The sequence below is a fragment of the Hirundo rustica genome, chromosome 3 (genome assembly GCF_015227805.2).
Source record: "Hirundo rustica isolate bHirRus1 chromosome 3, bHirRus1.pri.v3, whole genome shotgun sequence".
In the NCBI taxonomy this organism is placed as follows: Eukaryota; Metazoa; Chordata; class Aves; order Passeriformes; family Hirundinidae; genus Hirundo; species Hirundo rustica.
In genome coordinates this window covers 65,882,158-65,902,887 of record NC_053452.1, presented here as the reverse complement: position 1 = coordinate 65,902,887, position 20,730 = coordinate 65,882,158, and the positions used below count along the sequence as shown (strand labels likewise).

The 20,730-nt window shown below is 38.1% G+C and overlaps 1 protein-coding gene across 1 annotated transcript in view; it reads right to left on the bottom strand.

Moving 5' to 3' along the window:
• The window catches only part of MAN1A1 (mannosidase alpha class 1A member 1), a 143,419-nt gene that overhangs the window by 44,646 nt on the left and 78,043 nt on the right, over positions 1–20,730 (bottom strand). Inside the window, exon 5 of the mRNA XM_040059830.1 lies at positions 17,676–17,770. Coding sequence (XP_039915764.1) covers positions 17,676–17,770 — 95 coding nt within the window. The remainder of the gene's footprint in view (positions 1–17,675; positions 17,771–20,730) is intronic.

The following is a 20,730-nucleotide window of genomic DNA, read 5'->3' as shown; positions in this document are numbered from 1 at the left end:
AAAATAAAATATCTTTAGGTCTTTTATGAATAACTTCTTGACACATTACATATTTGGGAATATGAGAGCAACAAGTCAAAGTGATCAGAGTAAAAAAAAATTTGAGATGAGCCCCCTTTCTCAATCCTGCCTCTTTCAGGAAGGCAGATTTCCAAAGGGCATCTTCAAGGACCAGCTACCAGAGTCCAAATTTTCTTTGATGCGTGAATAGGGATAGAATATAGAAGGCCAGGCTCCCTCCTCCTCTCTAAAAGGCAAGCATGAAGAACCACCTCTGCTACAGCTGTGGTCTCAGTGGACAGCAACAGGTCTTCTTTTTAATTATCTGAAGTACCTAAGAGATGTTTAGTCAATTCATGATCAATTAACAACAAACCAATGTGTCTCACAAACAAATTTTATGCAAAAGTAGGCTTTTGTGAACTTGTACTACTCACGAAAATCTCAGATGTCAGTAAACCTTAACCATACAACAGGCTGAATATTCAAATGACATATTTAAGCCTTCAAAGACAACCCCAAAAGCTATTAGCCATTAAAACAATGCTGACAAAGTTAGTTAAGCAAAACCTAATTAATTTACAAAGGGAATTCTGGGTAAAAGAGAGAAAACAGTTCATTTATGGCCTCAGCAGAACGCCGTGATACGATGTGAAACAACATTGCTGAAAGACTGGATGTTCTAATGCCTGTTGGGAAATGTTTGAAAAGAATTAAATTCCAAATGATACATTTTTAAAATCTTCTTTATTCCAGTAGACTTCATTACCCAGAGAGGTTGCTGAATGACATGAAATGGGCAACCTGAAAGGTCAACCGGAAAGTCTGTCAGAGTTGCCGCACCAACCACAATTTGCTGGGATTTATTTTAAACACAAGAGCCTCTCCACAGCTAAGAATTGAATCAAGACATTTACATTAATGGGCCTTTGACAGACTAATACTCAATTTTCTTATACTACACAGAAACTGCACAACATGAGCACCATTACAAGATATATAGCATATGATACCATTAAAGCTCAATTATAAGGAATACTTGCTCATTTATTTCTCTAAGCACTACTCCAAGGAAAGTAGCGGCAGTTTCACAGATGTCAAGTGGGAATAGTAGCCTTTCATTTAATTTGCTGAACGATCATTCCCTCCTATTAACTAATTTCCTCCTAAAGATGTGTCGGTGTTATAACAATAAAAACGTCATTTTAACATGAAGTTTAAACCAGTGAAGGCAAATTGCTGGAACAAATTACTTAGCTGTCCTGCTAACCTTTTTTTATTTCCCTCCCAACAGGTCTCAAACTAGCCCATCATTATACAAGTCTCATTCTGTCCTTACCCTCTGCTATATGGACTCCTACAGTGACATGCATGTATCTACGGCATTTACTGCTGGGGTTTTATTACCGCTTGTTTAATATAAAACAACAGTATTATTATTGTATATATATATAATGTATATCTGTAACACTATTATAAGTCTTATTTGCTAAGTCTTTTAAAATTATATTCAGTCATACCACATCCTCTAAGCCAGGTCTACTCAGTTAGGTCATGGTGTGCTACAGTTATCAAGGTCAGCTCATTAAAAAGAAACACAAGGACATTGAGGTTTTTATGTGAGATTAGAGTGAGAACGCCACATATTTGGGATGTTGGCTAGGTGCATACACCCAACTCAACACTTAGAAGAGAGTCCACATCTGCCCATTGGACAAGAAGTTGGGCTGAATGTTTTCCACAACATAAATACATGTTAGTGAGTTCTTACTCTTCCCTGTCCTTACAAAAGTTAGTCCGTAGTGAGCTAAAAGTCAAGGCAGAACACAGCCACCAAAGTGTTGCTCACTGGGTTATTAATTCTTAAGGTTAACTTGTCAGGCATTAACTGTCTACTCTATTTACTACTAACCCTCTACTATAATAATTCCAAAATTATATGGCAATATTAGGGGAAAAAACCCCAAAAAACCAGCAGAATCAGCCTACATAGCATCAAACTGGCCCTGTGATCTTCAATATTTTCATAAATGACTTGGACATAGGTCTGGAAGGGATACTGAGCAAGTTCACAGATGATAAAAAACTGGGAGGAGCTGTTGCCTCCCTTGAGGGGAGGGAGGACCAGCAAAGAAACCTTGACAAATTAGAGGGCTGAGCATTCAGCAACCATATGAAATTCAAGAAGGGAAAAGTGCCGGATTCTGTATCTGGGATGGAGCAACCCTGGATGCATGGACAAACTGGAGAATGTTATCCTGGAAAACAGGTCCAGGAAAGGGACCTGGGAGTTCTGGTTGGTGGCAAGCTGAACATGAGCCAGCAGTGGCAACAGTCAGGAGGGCCAAGTGTGTTTTGGGGTGCATCAGACCCAGCATCACCAGCAGGGCAAGGAAGGGGATTGTCCCACTCTGCACTGGGGCGACCTCACCTCAAGTACTGGGGACAGTTTTGGGTGTCAAAATATAAAATAGACATTGAGCCATAAGAGAGTGTCCAAAGGAGGGCAACGAAGTGAAGGACCTTGAGGGGAAGTCACATGCGGAGCAGCTGAGGTCACTTGGTCTGTTCTGGCCTGGAGGAGACTGAGGAGAGACCTCTCCACAGTCTACAGCTTTATTGCGAGGGGAAGAGGAGGGGCAGACACTGATCTCTTCTCTGTGGTCACCAGTGACAGGATGCAAGGGAATGGCCTGACAGAAAAATTGAAGTTCTGCAGTTAAGATTCCATACCTTTTAAGGCTGTGAGGAAAACCTCAGATAGCTAGAAAAAGCCTTGAGGCATTCCTCTACACGACTGAATCTGGAGGAGCTTTTGGCATTAGTACCCATGTCAGTTCTGCAATCACCCATTTTCTCAGCATGGCTGAATGAGTTACAGCAGTGGATACAATTTAGGGTTATATTTTATCCTACATATCTACAAACTAATTCTTTAATGTGCACTCTTTGTCAGTTGTAATATCTTGTAGTACATGAAAGCACAGAAAAAAAGTGCAGCTGATCTAACTGAAAGTTGCAGTGTGATCGAACTGATTTACATTGCTGGACTGCCTAGTCCACCACAGAATGATTTCAAAGAATACATAAGACACTTAAAAGTTTCTCTTCCTTGAAACAGCTGCATGCCATGTAACTACTCTTGTTTTGCCATGTGCAAATTGAGCATTATTACAGCAAATTTTCATGAAAATTGTGTTACATTGGTAACTTCAAAGAAAACAACTAGGAATTTTGAAAATAGAATAATTTAGAAACTTAGGATATTGACAAAATGGTTTGAAAGCAGATTCAAGCCATTCAATTATTTGAGCAATTAAAATATGAATTATTTGCAGCCATGTGTCTAAAGTGAAAGAACGCCAAATTCTCTATATTCTTTATTAATTTGATTTGTTCCAAAGTGATTTGTTCAATATAACTAACGCAATAAACTGCAGTGATGTCCAATTGATAACTTTGAAGTACAAGCTAGTTTATTCAATTTTTTTTTTTTTTTTTTTTTTTTTAATATGAAGAACAAAATGGAATATTTCAGAGTCCTAAAACCACTGATATGCCACTGGCTGCGAAACACAAATCAATAGCCAGCATAAGATGGTCACCACCACCATGCATTATTCACAATCATTAAGGCCAACCACAAACCTCAAGACAATTTTTAAGTTCCATACTTAGTGTTTGATTTTTTGTGCTTGTTCTATTTGTTCATTTGGGGTTTTTTGCATATGTGAGAGTTATGCATAAAGCAAAACTGATTTGAGATCTGCACTAATCTTATTCTCTTCTACTAAAGCAACAGAATTTCCGAGTAGGTTCTTTCTAAAATTCCAAGGCTGTTATTTGATTAGAGCTTCAGTAACTCCTCCTCAGTAATCCCCATCTCCCCAGTCCCTTATATATTTTATTGTTATTATAGAACAGCCAGTTCTTTTCATTTCTGCTTAAAATATTTGATTTGGCCAGATCTCTACTCAGATTGAGCTGGATCAAACAAAAGATATAGATGGCTTTGCTTTACCTAGCTGTCCAAAACCAGGTTTATGATCCCCACATGGCCTGAGAACAAGCAGGTCAATGGGGTCAAACAAATATCCACTTCTAGGCACTTTTGCATTTACCCAGAAAACAGCACAGCAAGCAGAGAAGACTGGGAGAGACACTTAAGAAGTTCAACTCCTGAGCTGAACTAACCTGCTAATAAAGACATCTACATTGATTCCTTGATCTTAATTATTCAGAAGCCCTTAGGCATAACCTGCCCACCTATTCACCTATAAGTAATATCTGATTTGGTCTCTCTAGCTAATGCTTTCTTTTAAAGGAAGCAATAGCCTAGGGAGCAAAAGCATGTCTGAGAAGTGAAAAACCCAAGCCTGCTGAATTCCTGGGGAATGTCTCAGTACTAGGAGAAAAGCTCTTCTGGCAAATGCTGTCCATTTTCTGTTGAAATTGTGTCACAAAAGAAGCAAAAGGACAAGATTCACTGGACTGAAAACTCCAGGCTTTTGGTCTCCCAGAACACCTTCTCTAATGCATTCCTAATGAAAACTTAACAACAAAAATCCTAAAACAAGACAGGCAAATTCCCCAGAAGTCTTATGTAAATAAATCAGGTGGGTTTAACTATCTGTTCATTGACAGTGTAAGGATACTGAATAGTTTTAGACCATTTTCAATGTCTGATCTACACAGATACTTTGTGCTTTTCCCCCAATCACTTGTTAAAAATAAGACTAAATATAAATCATACTGAGAAGATTACAATTTTTAATGTATTTTAGTAGATCAGGTTTCATAGTAGCAAAACCAGGCAGTCCACTTAAGAGCCTTTTCTCTTATCAATTTCACTGCTAGGATCCTAGTTGTCATTTCTGTTCAGAATCATTTGATTTCCTAATAGACAAGAGGCACTGACCATGGGGTGACCCACAATAACCTTCATGTCTCATAAAGAAAGCAAGAAGGGCACACATACTCTCCTTCTCAAGTCACCTTGTCGTGCTAATACAACACACCTAGGTAATTTCTATTTTCTCCTTGCATTTCTGAAAAACATTTAGGGATAGGTTATGAAAAATGCAGACTAGCATGACCATTACAGTAATTGCTTTGGTTACATTTATTAATTTGTCAAAATTATGTCAATAAAAGTTTTAGTAACACCATTATATTACTTGATTAGTTTTGAAAGTGATAATCATAAAAACTCTATTTAATTGGAAGCATCTCAATTTACAGGATACATTAAATTCTAAGTAGCATTTCAAGACGATTCAACATATGCAGGTCAATTACTGGTAATCACCGTTTCATACACCTGCTTCAGAAGAAATTCCAGTACAACACTGGACAACAATGATAGATGGTTCTAAAAAATTACAGCTGAACCTCAGTTCTCAAAGATAAAGCTGAACTTCAGCTCATGTTATCATGGTAAAAGGCCACATCTAACATCTGTGCTGTTAAAACCGTTCTGAAATGCTAAAGATTATAAAAATCTGAGCAAAGATTAGAGAGCAGTTGTCTACCTTAAAACGGATGATGATAATTTGCCAGGACTGCCAAATTACTGAAATGCACAAACTGCACTCATGCCCAGCTGCACATTAATTACTAGATTAGAAAGTTATAATTAATTTTCTTAATATCACTACACTGCTTTTCTTCCTTGAGTTAATAAAAACAGATTGCAATCAATCTTTGTTAGTTCATGCTGCAGAACGTAACTGCTGTAGCTATTTCCATATGCGAAGAACACTGCATGCATGGCTCTTGCAGTAATACCCTGCCTAGAAGCTGAATCTTCTGACATTTTAATGAAGTGTTGTAATAAGGCCAATAAATTATAAATTATAATTTGACTTAGTATAGTTAGTAGAAAAACTACAAAAGCTTAAAAATTAATTCTTAAAGAATCTTCCTAATGACAAAATTTATAAGTAGATACTGTGTTCCAACATATTTTGAACAGGAAAAGAGGGTTTACTCATAGTTGCATTGTTGAAAACCTTCACTGCTGAGACTTGTAAAATTTCTTCATCAACTGCCTTTGTCATTAGAAATCAGCAAAAGTGCTACAGACGTTTGCACATATTGCAAGAAATTTGGAGAACTAGTAAAGGAAAACAACTTTATAGAGATACAGGGTAAAGTTCATCAAAGTTCTCAAAAATAGTGTTCAGTTATAAATACAGCAAAGATAATTAAAGCAGCATCCAAAGAGCATATATTCCCCTGTGTCCATATCTTCATTAGTAACAAAAGGTGTTTTTGTAAGATGGAAAGGATTATTCATATAAAAGTCAATGCACTATTTTTTCATTTTCCATTGAGCCCAAAAGTTGGTTTATTTCTCCAGCCTCATTACTGCAGAAAATGAGTTTCCCCCCACCAGCTTTTTACTTTCCTTCCTTTGTAAAAGATGAGTGTAGAAATATGAGAATTATGACATTGTGGCATCAAAAGTACGATAGCCTATTCTAACAGAAGTCTTCACATGGTCAGTTGAAGTGTCAGAAAGGGAAGAGCAAATGTTAGCAACAAATGAAGGCTGACAATATTTTTTATTTGGGTGTTTGTGATTTTTTATGTTTCTAAAGTCTTCTGGGAAATGGTAATGAGAAAGTAGTTTTGAATTTGTGAAACACTAGAGACAAGAAAAGGGATTTTAAGAGAATACAAGGCTTCAGAAGCAAAGGCAGGCACAAGCTTACTATTACATTTTTTTTTCTCCCAAAATTCCCAACAGGAGACCAATTTGCCTTACACTGCTAAATGTTATGAATACATTTTTCATACATATATATACACACACACATATATACATACATACATACACACACACACACACATATATATAAATCTCTAAGTTCTGTTGAGGTATACATACACACCCCCTCCAGCCTGAATGCATACCAAAATACAGGGCTTGATTATCACTCCTTCCAGAATATTCAAATATTTCAATATATTTAAGAACTTAAGGAACTATGTATTAGACGATACACTAGGAACAAGTAGGATTTATGGATCAATTCTTCCGTAAATGATTCCTTAAAGCAGCAACTTTAGAATAAGTCCCATTGAGGGGCTGCAGAGACCCAGTCAACTAGGTGACCTCAAGAACATTAGGAATGTAGGAAAGCAAGGAGGTAGAGAAGGACAAAAGGAAGGGGGAATGGAAGATAGGAAGGGGAGGAAATGAATAACAGTCTGCCCAGAAGTCTCCGAAGACCTATGCAGGACAATACCCAGTACAATTCTCAAATATTAATTTTCACATGCCATCAAACTGACACACCTGGAAAAAGGCTCAGAGAAGCAACCCCTAGATCGGTTGAACATGATAAATCTAGGATTCAGAGTCCTCTTGTGGAAGATGTGTGGGCAAGAACAGAATCACAGTTCAGTAGAAAAAACTATCAGAGCTGACAATGAACACCAGTGTGTTTCTCCTCCAAAATCTAAATGGATTAGAAGAGGGGAGGAAGCATGGAAGAGGAGTAGCAGTGACACAAAGTAGAGCAGGTTCAAAGACAGATTGCAAGAATTTTGATTTACAGAAAACATACCACAAAAAGGAACTGGATGATCTCAGAACCTTGTACTCAAAAAACTCAACTTAGGTTAAGGATCTGGATGCTTAAGAGACACTATGAGAAATAATGTAACTGCTTTCCAACCAAAAACTGTGCTGTTACATTGATCAACATCTAAACAACTAAAAGCAGCACAGCATCACAGGCATCTGTATTTAATGCTGAGATTACTGCTTAAAAACAATTAGGTGTTCTGTATTCAGCTGGGTGTATGAAGCTGGTCATAAAGTTGAGAAAATACAAGTAATGATCAGTAATTATGCAAGCAGGCAAGAAATTAATACTTATATCATTCCTGAAAAGAAAGCAAATGCTTGAATTCTCACCAAATCTTAAACATAATTGAACTATTAACAAAAAATAAACTTTTATTTCTGTTAAAAGATAAGGAAAAAAAAAAAAGAATCTGCATGAAAATTCTTACTACTATTCTGATATAACACTGATTTCTAGAGGAAAAAAGATAACCTATTTTATGCTGATTTGTTGTTTTAATGTCAATCTAAAAGATTAAATGGAAAATTGCACTGCAAGAGTATCTGACATATCCATGAAAACACATATGCCATGGATTTCAGAATAAAAAAAGGTGTCAGAAGCAGTTATGAATAGTTATCTTAAAATTAAATGTGCTTATAAAAATGGCATAACAGACAGCCCTCAGAACTGGTATAATGAAACTGAATACGACAAAATTCAAGTTTCCGATATTAATTAGATTATGAAGTGCTAAAAAGAGAAGTTGAAAATTCAGATAAGTAATACTGTTGTTTGTGATATACACGATGCACTGGAACTGTGCCTGTTGCAGCAGGGTTTTGGCTGTCCAGCTGAGAGGCCATGGTTTGGTGGAGGTTAAGGAGAGAGCCTCTTGTATCAGCAGCAGTAAGAAACCAGAAAATGATGAATAAAGTTTTACCAATACATACATCTATCTATCTATGTGTTTATCTGAAATGAAAGGTGCACTTTGAGAAGTATTGAAGGAAATTGCTTTTTCAGCGAGGAAAAAAATCCAGTATTCTTTGAAGATAACAGCAGAGTTTGTTCTCAGTAGCAATATCTGAAAAAAATACAGTTAGTAACTCTTGTTCATGCTCATCATTTTAGGATGGCAAGAATACAGAGCAACCTCAAACATCAGTTAGCTATTTCCTTCATCAATCTCAATCCTTATTATCTACCACATCATATAGATGCTCAAAGCACTGTAGGAAAAATAACCGAACAACCCCACATAGCTGAGAATTTAACCAGGTGGAAGTATTAAATTCCAGCCAAAACACACAAGCAAAGTACTTTGTAAATTCCCCCCGCCCCGCTTCTCATATTCATTCAGGATTTCCGAAAAGAGTAATGGATTTTGCAGGCAAAATTCTGCAAATGTACATAAATTGAAAAAAACACATAAAGTAAAAAAAAAAAAACAAAAAAACCCCATAAGTGGCTCTATAATTTTTCTTTTGGAAAATTCTTAGGTGGAACAATCCCAACACAATTATTGTTTTTAGATGTGTTTTTTCTGAGGTGACTTGAATTGTGGTGGAAGTGACTGAGAGTGACTACTTGTGCTCGTTTTATGCATTTAATGAAACCTGAAATCTCTGGAAATTGATTCCCTTCCCTCTGAAGGAAGCCTCTTTTGACAGTCACATTTTGTCTGCTGTAAGATTATCATTTACTATACGCAGATGAAAATTAGGTCATACATGATACAAGCAATTAAAAGGGAAATGATCTTTAACCAAGTGCAAAGATTAATGTGCCTACACTCAGGTGTCAGCATTCCCAACACAGTCAGTACTGGCCAAGGAAAAGCAGCCCAGCAGGGCAGGCCCTGGGCACTTGATTTCAGGGCAGGAAAATGCTCCTCAAGCTGCTTCACGGTGCCTTTTGCAGCGTCCCACTCCAGCAGGAGCTTGTTCCTGCTGTGCATGGTGAACATGCAGATGCATCTTATCTGGAGCTGAGCCTCATCCTGCACATCTTCACAAACAACTCTGACTCTCAAATATGTCTGGCAATTCAACACTAAGGGTTCCCTTGTGACTCTTAGGCAACGGGGGAAGTATGGCGTAGAAATAACTCCTGATTATCTGCCAATATCCAGGTGATAACAGCACTTATCCAGCTAAAGCAAGAGCACGAGCAGCACCCTTAGCCATATGCTAATTTACAAAATACTATTTTCAATAAAAGCAATTTCAAGAACTTGCAGGGGAGCAAGAATGGTTTTAACTCCCAGGAAGCAAACTGAGGACCTGATGCAACTTTCCCACCCTATGTCACCGCATTTCAATGAAGAACGGGTTCCAACCAGACTGGCAGGAAATTAGATGTACGTGCTTGGTACATGTCACCCACTGGCATATGCCACAGGTGACTGGGGTGAGCTTCCTACTCCTGACTTCCTCTAGGGCAAAACACAAAACAGTTCAACCTGTTTATCCTTCCCCTTTCTGGCACAGAAAACCTTTATATCTTCTTTATAAATAACATACCAAAAAAACCCACCCCAATTCCCCATTTTTTTAAGTCACCAAGACAAAATCTTATGATATTCAGGGAAGGTTTTGATACCCTGGAGAGTGTCTGCTGATGAGGGGGGCAAGGGCCAAGAAGTGGAGCCTCTGGTAACCAGCTGGTTTCTGTGGGACTGTCTGGCAGCAGGTTTGTTTGGTTTTGTAAAAGAACATTACCCATTGCTAGCACCACAGAGATCTATAAAGTGTTTGTAATCGTACATTTTGTGCTGAGGAATACCATTACTAACACTCACATAAGTAATATGATAATTATGAACTTGCAAGTATCTGCACTCATTTTACATTGCACTAATAAACTGTACAGAAAGAGTGTTTAAACTTAGAATCTGGGACCAGAATTTTTCTTTTGGCTATAAAGAAAGCACTTAAACTGAGAAGGATATTTTGCAGTAATAATAATAGGTCCCAAATTCTTCCTGTGTTATTGCCAGAGGGCAGCCTCCCACACAAATTCTGCATTACAATATTGAATTGAAGCTGCTAGTTGAATAATACAGCCTATCATTATGGGCTATCACCGAAATAATGTTTTTCTTGGCTCTTTTTCTTTCTCGACAAAGAGCTACAGTCCTTGAACTATCTCATGAAATTTTTGTGGTATTATTATAAATGAGATTGTTTTACATTGCTTAATGGGACACCAGACATCACCACAGGTCAAATATACCGAATATTGAATATAAAGCACTCGTCATGCAATGAGGAACTAGCTACTCATTTCAGGTGAGGTGACGACACAGTGAGGAATTTCAGATGAGGCAAAGACATTCCATGGCAAGGAATTTGTTTCCTGCGGTGTTCTAACACATCCTAAAATATGGAAATTTCTAATTTTCTGTTATCTAACATGCATTTTTCTAGGTTGTTTTGCATTCAATACTGACTCAAGAAATGTAAACTTGTTTATGAATCATGCAATGAACTGCAATGACTGTGCCGAAAAATGTAGCCTTTGCTGAAATCATCCTTGTCACTAGTTACTGATAAATTAGGATGTAATTCATTTCCTCATGTCAAGATATTAGTGCTTCAATTAATTGCTCAAGGCCTTCTTTAGTCAATGGAAATAGATCGGTATCTCCAGACCGCAGATCATTCAATGCCAAAACATATGTTTAACACATACCAAATAATTTTTAGAGAGGCAGAGTTCAGCCAGGATTATCTCTTTGCATCCAGTGCTAATTCAAATCCACACTGTGATCCAAATGCCTGAAGGCAAAAGTCTGCTTCCCATTGGTCTGTTTTGCTGCAGGGGAAATCTCAGTGTTTAACTCAATATCCAAATCCTTTTTTGTTATTATTACCACTTTATTACATCAGTGGAGTCATTTGCCAAAACCACAGATACAAAGCTTTCTAAAGTATGTCTGCTACTTACTTTTAGCTTTTTTTCTTACGTAATTTTGATTTCTTCCTCTAAATTATGCCAAAATTAGACAGAAGTGATATAATTAAAGTTTTCAACTAAACACAGCTTCTGCATGATCTTACAATAACAAACTGTGCAGACAGTGTAAGCTTTTCATCTCTAAAATCCCTTTGAAAATAAGCTTATTTTTGCCAAATATAGTCAAATTTGAAGAATAATCTTTATTTAACTGTGCAAATCCCTGCAAATTCTGAAGGTTGTAGTTAATTTTTTGTTTCATTTTGTTTGTTTAAATACACTGGAGTTAACAGTGAAACCAGAAAAACTAAACTAAATATGCATCCTGGTTAAATCTCGGCAAGAAAGTACTTCTTGTGTCACTTGGACAAGTAAAAGCATGAACTGCTAATTCTGTTAAAGAATATAGTATCATACAAAAATTTTGCAAAATAATGCAACAATCAATCACATTTCAGGCACTTCTGACAGTGTGAGAGAATCAAGCTGTCAGAAAGGTTTACTAAAGTTACATGTTTGGATCCCTTTGTTATACTCTCAAACTTTCTCAGTGCATTAAAACCCCTTACAAACGATAAAGATATGTACTCTTAAATGCATTGATTATGATGTTTTGGAGATGTCACAGGACTCAAAAAGAACCATTCTGTTATATGCTCAATTCTTTCCTTGAGAATACTGGAGTTTTTCTAACAAAGGACCACACACACAAAACATTTTGAAGACCACGAGACCTCAAACACATTTTGAAATTGGGAATTTTGAAACTTTGAAATATTTTTAAACAAATTCCGTTGTCTAAAGACCAACATTTCATACCTCCAAGGTGGTTGGTTTATTGGCCACATTTCTACCTGTTGGAGTCCAGGGCATTCCTTTGGTTGCCCTGGAGGGTCAGGGACCTGGACAGGGGGGTCTGGGACCCCAGCCCAGAGCCCAGAGAGACACTGGCTTTAATTTTAGTCCATGGGAGAGGCTTTCTGCACTGCAAGAGGGTTTACAGGCCACAAGAGTGTGAAAAATAGTAGTTTAGTATATCACAGGGTGAAAAAACAGTGGGTTTGGGATTTTTGGCATTGAAGTGAATGGGGCAAGATGGCGAATTTGGGGCGTTGTCTCCTTCTTCTTCCTTCTTGTTCCCTCACTCCATTTCTGCAGTGACGTTGGCACAGAGTAGTTAGTGAGGATTGGGTCAGAGTAAAGATGACCTTTTTAGTAATAGTGATAGACATTGGTAAGAAATAGTAAATAAAGAATACATAGCAATTAGTATAAAAGATAAGGACAGCCCAGAGACAGGGGGAGTCACCAGATGTCTGAGCTGCAGCAAACATCTTGCTGGACACTGAGAAAATTGTAAGATAAGAAACAATAAACACGAAGCATGCAACCTTGAAGACTCTGTCTCTTTCATCAGTTTGGCTCAGAGCTTTGCAGAGGGCAAAAAAGACTCTAAAACCACCTGAATGCCAGGGAATTTAAACTCCTGCAAAGGAGCCCCCGACAACTGCTGTCCATGGGTGGCCAGAAACACTACCTACATGGAAAGTGCTGAGAGGGAAGCTCTTTTAAATGGCTGCAACCTAAAACACTGCCACCAGCAGTCTCAACTAGCAGAGTGAGTGCCCCATAAGACAGCACCACCTGTGTGTGTGTGTCATCCTTCCAAACACTGTAGCACTGTAGCATAAAACCCCTCTCCAAAGCAACCAGCTTCTGCTGGGCAAGCTGAGATGGTGAGGAGAACCATCCTATACAGCACTACTGTCACAGAACAGAAATCTTAGCTGGTGGTAAAAAGTTGTTCTTAAAAAAAACCCAAAACAATAAAACTATAGGAGAATTTTTTCTTCCTATTTTCTTTTTTTTTTTTTCCCCCAAGTGATGTGAGGCAAAAAACTGTGTTTGAAACTGTGCTATGGGTGTATCTCCTTGCTCTGAATGCATAGTGGCTGCAAGGGCTCAGAAGTGCCAAGAAACTCTTCTTTAAACTAAACACTGAGCCTTGGAAAGACCTGTGGCATAACTTAACTATGCTGTACAAAATGTAGCAATTTAAAAAATAATAGTAATTTTGAAAGTCAAAAGAGGACCTTATTTTAAAATCATCCCAGTGACATAAATTTTGCAGCTCTGTCACTTCCACGCTCAGTCACCTATGAATAACTATTTTGTGCAAAGAAGTTAGCGAGGCCCCTGCTATTTCACTTCAGAAAATATGTTATATTGAATACAACTCAGATCCACTATTTATGTACAATCAATATTAAACTGTAAAAGGCAAAGGATGCTGAACTGACACCTGACACAGTGAACATTCGACAATTATGTCAAATAAATCTTACCACTCCCTGTGATTTGATTTCAATACAAATTAATCAATTTCAAACTCCTCTTTTTTAACTTATGTTAGGATTTCCCACTCTGACCCACTCCAAGTATACCTCACAGCTTTTCCTTCTATACAACACTTCCCATGGTCCCTAAAGCCAGAGATGATTGTATGATTTAGGTTTGTCAGTGAGCCAGAGAAACAGGCACGGTATTCCCCTTAGTCACACCAACACTTATGAACAGGCTGGACATCCAAAAACAGATGGATCCATTTCCAGTTTGTTATGTTTCCAGAAATAAAAATATTATTTACTCTAGTTGAAACTTTTTCATTAAGGTGAGGCATAACTATTCTTCAAAGTTTCAGATGCACTTAAAGGTTATATGCTACATTGATTTTTCATAAAAAGGCAGGCACCTTAATGCCTAACAGTATTGCTACATCACAGCATACAAGGCACAATAAATACCTTTAAACCATGCAACTGGTCAATGTATAGAGAACAAACATTTAATGGAAAATGTATTTTTTCATTTTAGAATTCTTCTAAATAATGTGGTCTTATTGGAAATAGTGACTAAAAACCAGATACAGGTCTGCTTTCAAAGGGGAAAAAGTGACATAAAGACAAAATTTCCATCTGAAAGGAAAAAAAAAACCCACAGACTTTTACACTCAGATGTTTATTCCTGATTGTTTCAACAGAATAACAACCATCTGGGTTGTTTCTGTATTAGACAGCTGGGTATCATCCCATAAACACAAGCCCCATACAGCTTCCCCATAACAGTTATAGGAGTAAAAATAAATAGATATGTTAAAAAGATTATTTGATCCTGCAAACTTGATACAAGTCTGCCTATTTGTTAAGATTACTTAACTCACTAAATGAGTTGTCATTTCAGATTTTTTTATTTCTGTAAGTCTGAGAGGTAAATTACAGAAATACACAAGCAATCTGACAGATCAGTCATAAACTACTTAAAGTTTATAGAGAGAAAGAGAAAGAGAAATGGCAATTTTAGCCTGGAGAAGCCAGATTGTCACAGTTTACTAGGAAGAAGAAAAAAAGGTCCATGAACTAGTGGTATTTTAAGAGACTGTTACAGATGGCATTTTAGAAGCACTGAAGAGGAAATATCTAAACAAAGGATTTGTGTGAGGGCGGAAAATAAATAAGCAAGCAAATAAAGAAATAAAAGTGACTTTGCCAGTTTGTGCTGGCAAAGTATGTATCCCCCAAAATAAGTTTGTATCCCCAAAAATAAGACTCAAACCTGTCTGTCAACCCACCACTGCTTTATACACTTCTCCCTCTACAGCTCTTTCTACCCCTGTTTTAAGCCAGAAGAGTCCACAAGTGCTATACCACACTGTGTATTTAAAGAAGCAAGTGAGCCACAGAATGAGCTCCAAATCTTGCAGCACAAGCAGAAGTGAAAAAGAGATGCTGAAGATGAACTGAAAATACAAAGCAACATCAGAAATATGGAAGCGCAACTGCAATTTTGGAAAGAAAGAAAAGGAAATTCCCCTACAAACCACTCATCTAATTACTCAAATTGTACTTTAGAGATGTAAGGAAGTTTTACAAGCAAACATACTCATGAACTGGCAAGTATTCTTAGCCAAAGAATAGTAGAATGAACGTTTAATCATATTTGATAAGAGTTCCATGAACAAGACAGTAAGTGTCCCATGGTCACTAAGTGGTGAGGAAAGAGGCAGGATGAACTGAAACAACATGAAACACTTCAGGTGGATGCCTTTGGTAAGCAAGGATTCAAAAGCACATATATATATATGTTTGCACACAGAGGCATACAAGGGGAGAGCAAGTCTGGCTATGATGATACAGGAGGAGCAGCAAAAACCAACTATTTTCTGAAGAACACTTGCAAAGTTAAACAAATATCCAGCTCATCTCTTAATCCAGAAATAATAATTTAAAAATAACCACTGATACCCATAATCTATTGTGAGTGTTTTCTGATTTGAAGCATAAATAAAAATAAAATCAAATCAAATACTAATCAGAAATGAGGCATATTAGATCCACAATGTATGCAGGCTTCAGTGGCTTAGCATTTCCTAAGCCTGGATGACAGCATATTTGTTTACTCACAGTATTATGGAAGAGTCATCTACTGAAGGTCAAAGCTAGGCAGATGTGCAAGGATTCAGAATGAAAAAATCAAGAACTCAGCATTTCATGTCAATTTTTCTGCCACAGCAAAGGAAATTATCTCGGCAGAAGTCCTCTTTCACTTTTGTGCCAGGAAAAAAACTAATCCCTTTTGCATTACCACCTTGCACAGTTTGCAGCTGACACCTGTAGTGCTCCACAGCAGTTGTTGTGAGAAGGTAGGAACAAACCATAAAGATCTACCACATAATTTGAACTATATGCAAAAAGAACATTGTTATACTAACAGATAAGGAGGGATTTAGATAAAGGTTACATAAAAGACCTATTTTTAGCCTGAATACTTTAAGCATGCTTAAATATACTATGTAGAGCAAGGTATTGTTGTGTTGCAATTACAATCATATGCTAGGGTTTTGTATTCAGAAGTTTCTCTAACAGCTTAAAAACAAATAACCAACATGCCTCAAGCTGCTGTACTACTGAACTTGTGCAGAACTTATTAAAGCCTGTTGTGAAAAATTATTAGCATGCATGTTAGTAACCAGCCAAAGTCCAAGGATCATCACCAGGCAGCAGTCAACCAGACACTTCAATGGTGAGAATGTTCAGGAGTCACTAACTCCCTCCTGCTCCCACACACAGATGTGCTTGTTTTGGCTTTCTACCTCACTGCTGTTTGAAAGAAAGGTGGAAGATAAGCCTGTGATAACTGACGTGTCAGGGGCTTCTGCAGGACTGGCTCTGAGCAATTTACTGGGAAGCCAGAAGCAAACACAGCCAATCAAGCAACACGTCAATGTCCACCCCACTACGGGGAAAAGGTGCACTCATAAATACAGAGCAAGCAGGGAACAGCGGAAGATGCTGACTGTCAAGGAGGCAGCCACTCAAAAAAACACAGCACCAACACATGCACACATGAAATTCTTTTTTATCCACTTTCCTGTGATGAGTGATGCTGGGGTTTGTTATTGGTATGAAGAAAGCTGATGCGTCCTTATGAATACACAAATACACCCCACAGGTGTAATTTTCAACATTCTTTGCCAAGCAGTGCAAAGAAACCACTTTCTTTACCAGCTTAGTATCACAGGTAGCAGTCCTGAGTTGGACCAAGGAATTGCTGACATGTCTGGAGCCAGAAACTGGAGACATGATTGATTTCAGGAAAGCCAGCATCTCCTACACTAAACACAGAGATGCCTTCAAACCATGACTGCCCAAAGCAAAACCACTCCTTGGGAGAGGGTGCAAAGCAGTGAATTTCTTGTAGCAGGTATTCCTCTTGTATCTTGATATGAAGGACATGCTTATACCACATTTGAGAACAAGTAAAAATAAGAGTACAAAGTGGCTAGAACACTTTCAGAGTAGCACATGTCCTAATGCTCTTAGCCTACCTAAAACAACAATAAAAAGACTTCAGGAAGAGGGATGACAAACATACTAAGTGACAAAAACACTGTTCCGAAATGAATAAATAATTTTTTTGTATGTATTCTCCTGTGTGCAACATATATCCACTTAAATTTCCCAATTTAAACCATAGAACCAGAAGGACAAAAACTCTGTAGCAATTGTAATAGTTTGGCAACCAAGATGGATTCAACATAATTTTTTTCGTGCTCTAGTCACCAAAAAGCAGTAGTTTTACCTCTTGATATTAAGCAATGCCCAAGGTATCCCAGTGGGTGTGTTGAAAGCAGGTAGCAATTTCTCTCCAAGCTCCACTGCCTTTTTTCGGAAAACCTGAAAGTTAAGAAGAAACCAAGTGTTGTAAAATGCTTTGCTGCTCCAATAAATTAATTTAGCTAATATCATTACTGAGCATATGGTACAATCCATCCCAGCCCCATGAAGCGTCCCTGCTCCTTTGGAGTGATGTCAAAGGAGCGAAGCAGCACGGCCCGTTTTCCCTTGCACTGGCAAGGAGAGAACTGGCAGCAGCATCAGCAGTGGCAATGCCCAGACGACCTGCTCCTGGCACGACCGGCATCGAGCCAGGGCCAGCGGTACAGCCGGACGCGACACTGCAGAGCACGTTACGTGCTCCTGCCCTGCCGGTGCCCTGTGCTCAGGGAAGGGGCCATGGGCCAAGGATGCTGCTGCACCCTGGCTGGCTGGCCAGCAGCTCCCTGCCCCAAGCGCCATGTCCTCCTGGAGCGTGGGGATGCAGCTGCAGGAGGGGCACCTCTGCTCTCTGTCAGGTTTATTAACAGGGGTTCAGCATGCTGTGGGAGCACAGGCTGCGTCACCATGTGGCTGCTGTACTGTCAGCCTGCTGCACGGGCAGCCTGTGGCAAACCACCCCCCCCAGATAACCAAAAAAATAAACTCCACACATTTGGCAGCGCTACAGGCTTTATGGACTCATCTGGCTTATGCCCAGAGAGTGTCAGTGCCACAATTAATCAAAAAATTGGAATATGCCTCTGTGGCCAACTGAGACTTAACTGGTATGCAGCATCTAAAAAGTTTCAGCTTTCATTTCAAAAACACAAAGCAGAAAGACCCCAAATGCTTACCGTATGCCCACAAGAATGGCAGACAATTTAACAAGAGGAACTTTTATGTCCAGGTAAATAGTTAAAAAGCTGGAACAAAGAGGATTTTGCTCTCCTTCAACTGCCAGCTCAGCTCAGGTTACATTAACCTTATTGTTTGTGCACTGAGTGCTCTACTAAGAGAGTTTTTAATTAGAAACAATATTGTTCCAACTTAAATATAGAAACCTATTTAGTGATTTCAATATGTGGATGTTCAAGGCCTATTTGCTTGGAATTACACTGGGATCTTGCGCAACACTGAAAGGGATTATCCCAGGTGTAGTAGTCAAAATAGCAAAGTCACCTTCATTGTTCTCTCTTTCTTCTAATGGTTCCTTTCATTTATTTTATATTCTCTTTAGACATACTTATAATGCATTTTTATTTATTTATGTATTATTAGAAAACAGTTTGTACATCTGACGCATCTTGTACTGCAGCCATGCATATAGGTTTATGTGAATATACAGAGACATTTGCTGGGCAAAACAAGCTAATGAAGAAATTTCCTTCCACAAAAATAAAATACAATTTTTAAAATACCACTTTCTAAAAGCCACATTTAACGAAGGTTTTTCTTCGTTAACGAAAAATATGCTATCAGGAGTGAATATAAAAGTCTGGGACAACCATAAAGAAGATCCAGACTATTCCATCCCATGGTCTCTTCATCTGATACAGATCTCAAGATTTCTGCGGCAACAGTCCAAGATTTAGAATTACAGTAAAAGATATTTTGAGGGAGGTTAAGCAATTTCAAGTCAAATTATGTCTGGAGTCAGAAAACTTTCTTGAATGGATTGCACTCAAGTGCTGGGAGAAACTTGAAGCAAAGCAGCAAGGAAAACAATTTGCTTGGAGATCCCTTCATAATCCATGATATTTCTGATTTACCCATTTAGCAATTATGTGGATTCTGATGAGAATTAGTTATGGATTTGTGATCTTTATCCAGCACATAATTCAGTCTTCCCAAGGGTTAAAGCCTTGGAGAACACTCAGAAACAGTTGGTGCGGAACATAATCACCTCTGAGCAGATTTCCTTGGGAGGAGCAAGGGACAGGAACACACCCAGAGCGCGCAAGATTTCCCTCCTTTCACAGCCACGTTTTTCACCTCGGTCTGCCGAAGCCAAACCTATCCTTTGCTCTTTTAGCACGAGAGAGGCCTCCCTCAGCCTCTCACAGCATATGGTATGACCAACCCATCAGCCTCCCTGCCCTGAAACATTGACGTACTGACAGGAGAGTGGCTGCAATCATCCTCCTAAGCCATGGACCAGGACCCTGATATTCTGTAGAAGCATCTGCTGCACAGCATAAACCCTCTACCTTTAGCCATACTTAAAGGGGCTAGATAGATATCTTATGGAATGTTGTTAAAGACATCATATGTATTCTTTTAATATGTTTATGTAGGGACAAGAGGAGATCTCCCCTTCAAAACACGCAACTTAACCACAGCAGAGGCAGCAAGGCTCAGTACCTGCTGCTCAATCCTTCGTCATTAAAAGACTACATGTGAGCTCAGAATGACATCTTTTACAATAATTGCTTCTGGACAAAAATGTGAGATTTTAGCATCTTAATTTCATGTAGAGCAATAATGCTTCACGTTCAAATATTTCTACTAACTCTAACTCTATTTTTAAAATTCTACTGTATTTATTTTTTACATAAACAACACAAATTCTCTCAAAACAAAATTGTCTAGTTCATGAAAATGTCACAAACAATGGCTATCAAAAAATACACACGAGATACAAAGCAGTAAGTATTGCTCCACGTATGGATATAGAAAGAAAAGGTAATTCAGTCCTGACAAAATTAGCACCCATATTAGAATGCACAGTGAAGCCAGGCATTCTAACTTCTATCTTGCCCAAAATGCACCTCTTCCAATGCACTAAACAATTTTCATAGTAGGCAATTAGGAAAAAAAAAATTTAAGAATATTATTAAACCATTGTACAATTTTGAAACAAATGCTGAGGTGAAGATGCACTTCTTGTTTACATGAGAATTTCAACAGGCTATTACTAATGCATGCTGGTGATTTTCCTTCCCCTCCCAAAGAAAAAATTAAAATCAACTTTGTACATGGTCTAATTTTATCTCTAGGTCTAATTTAACATGGCTGAACAACTGACTGGTAAATCACTA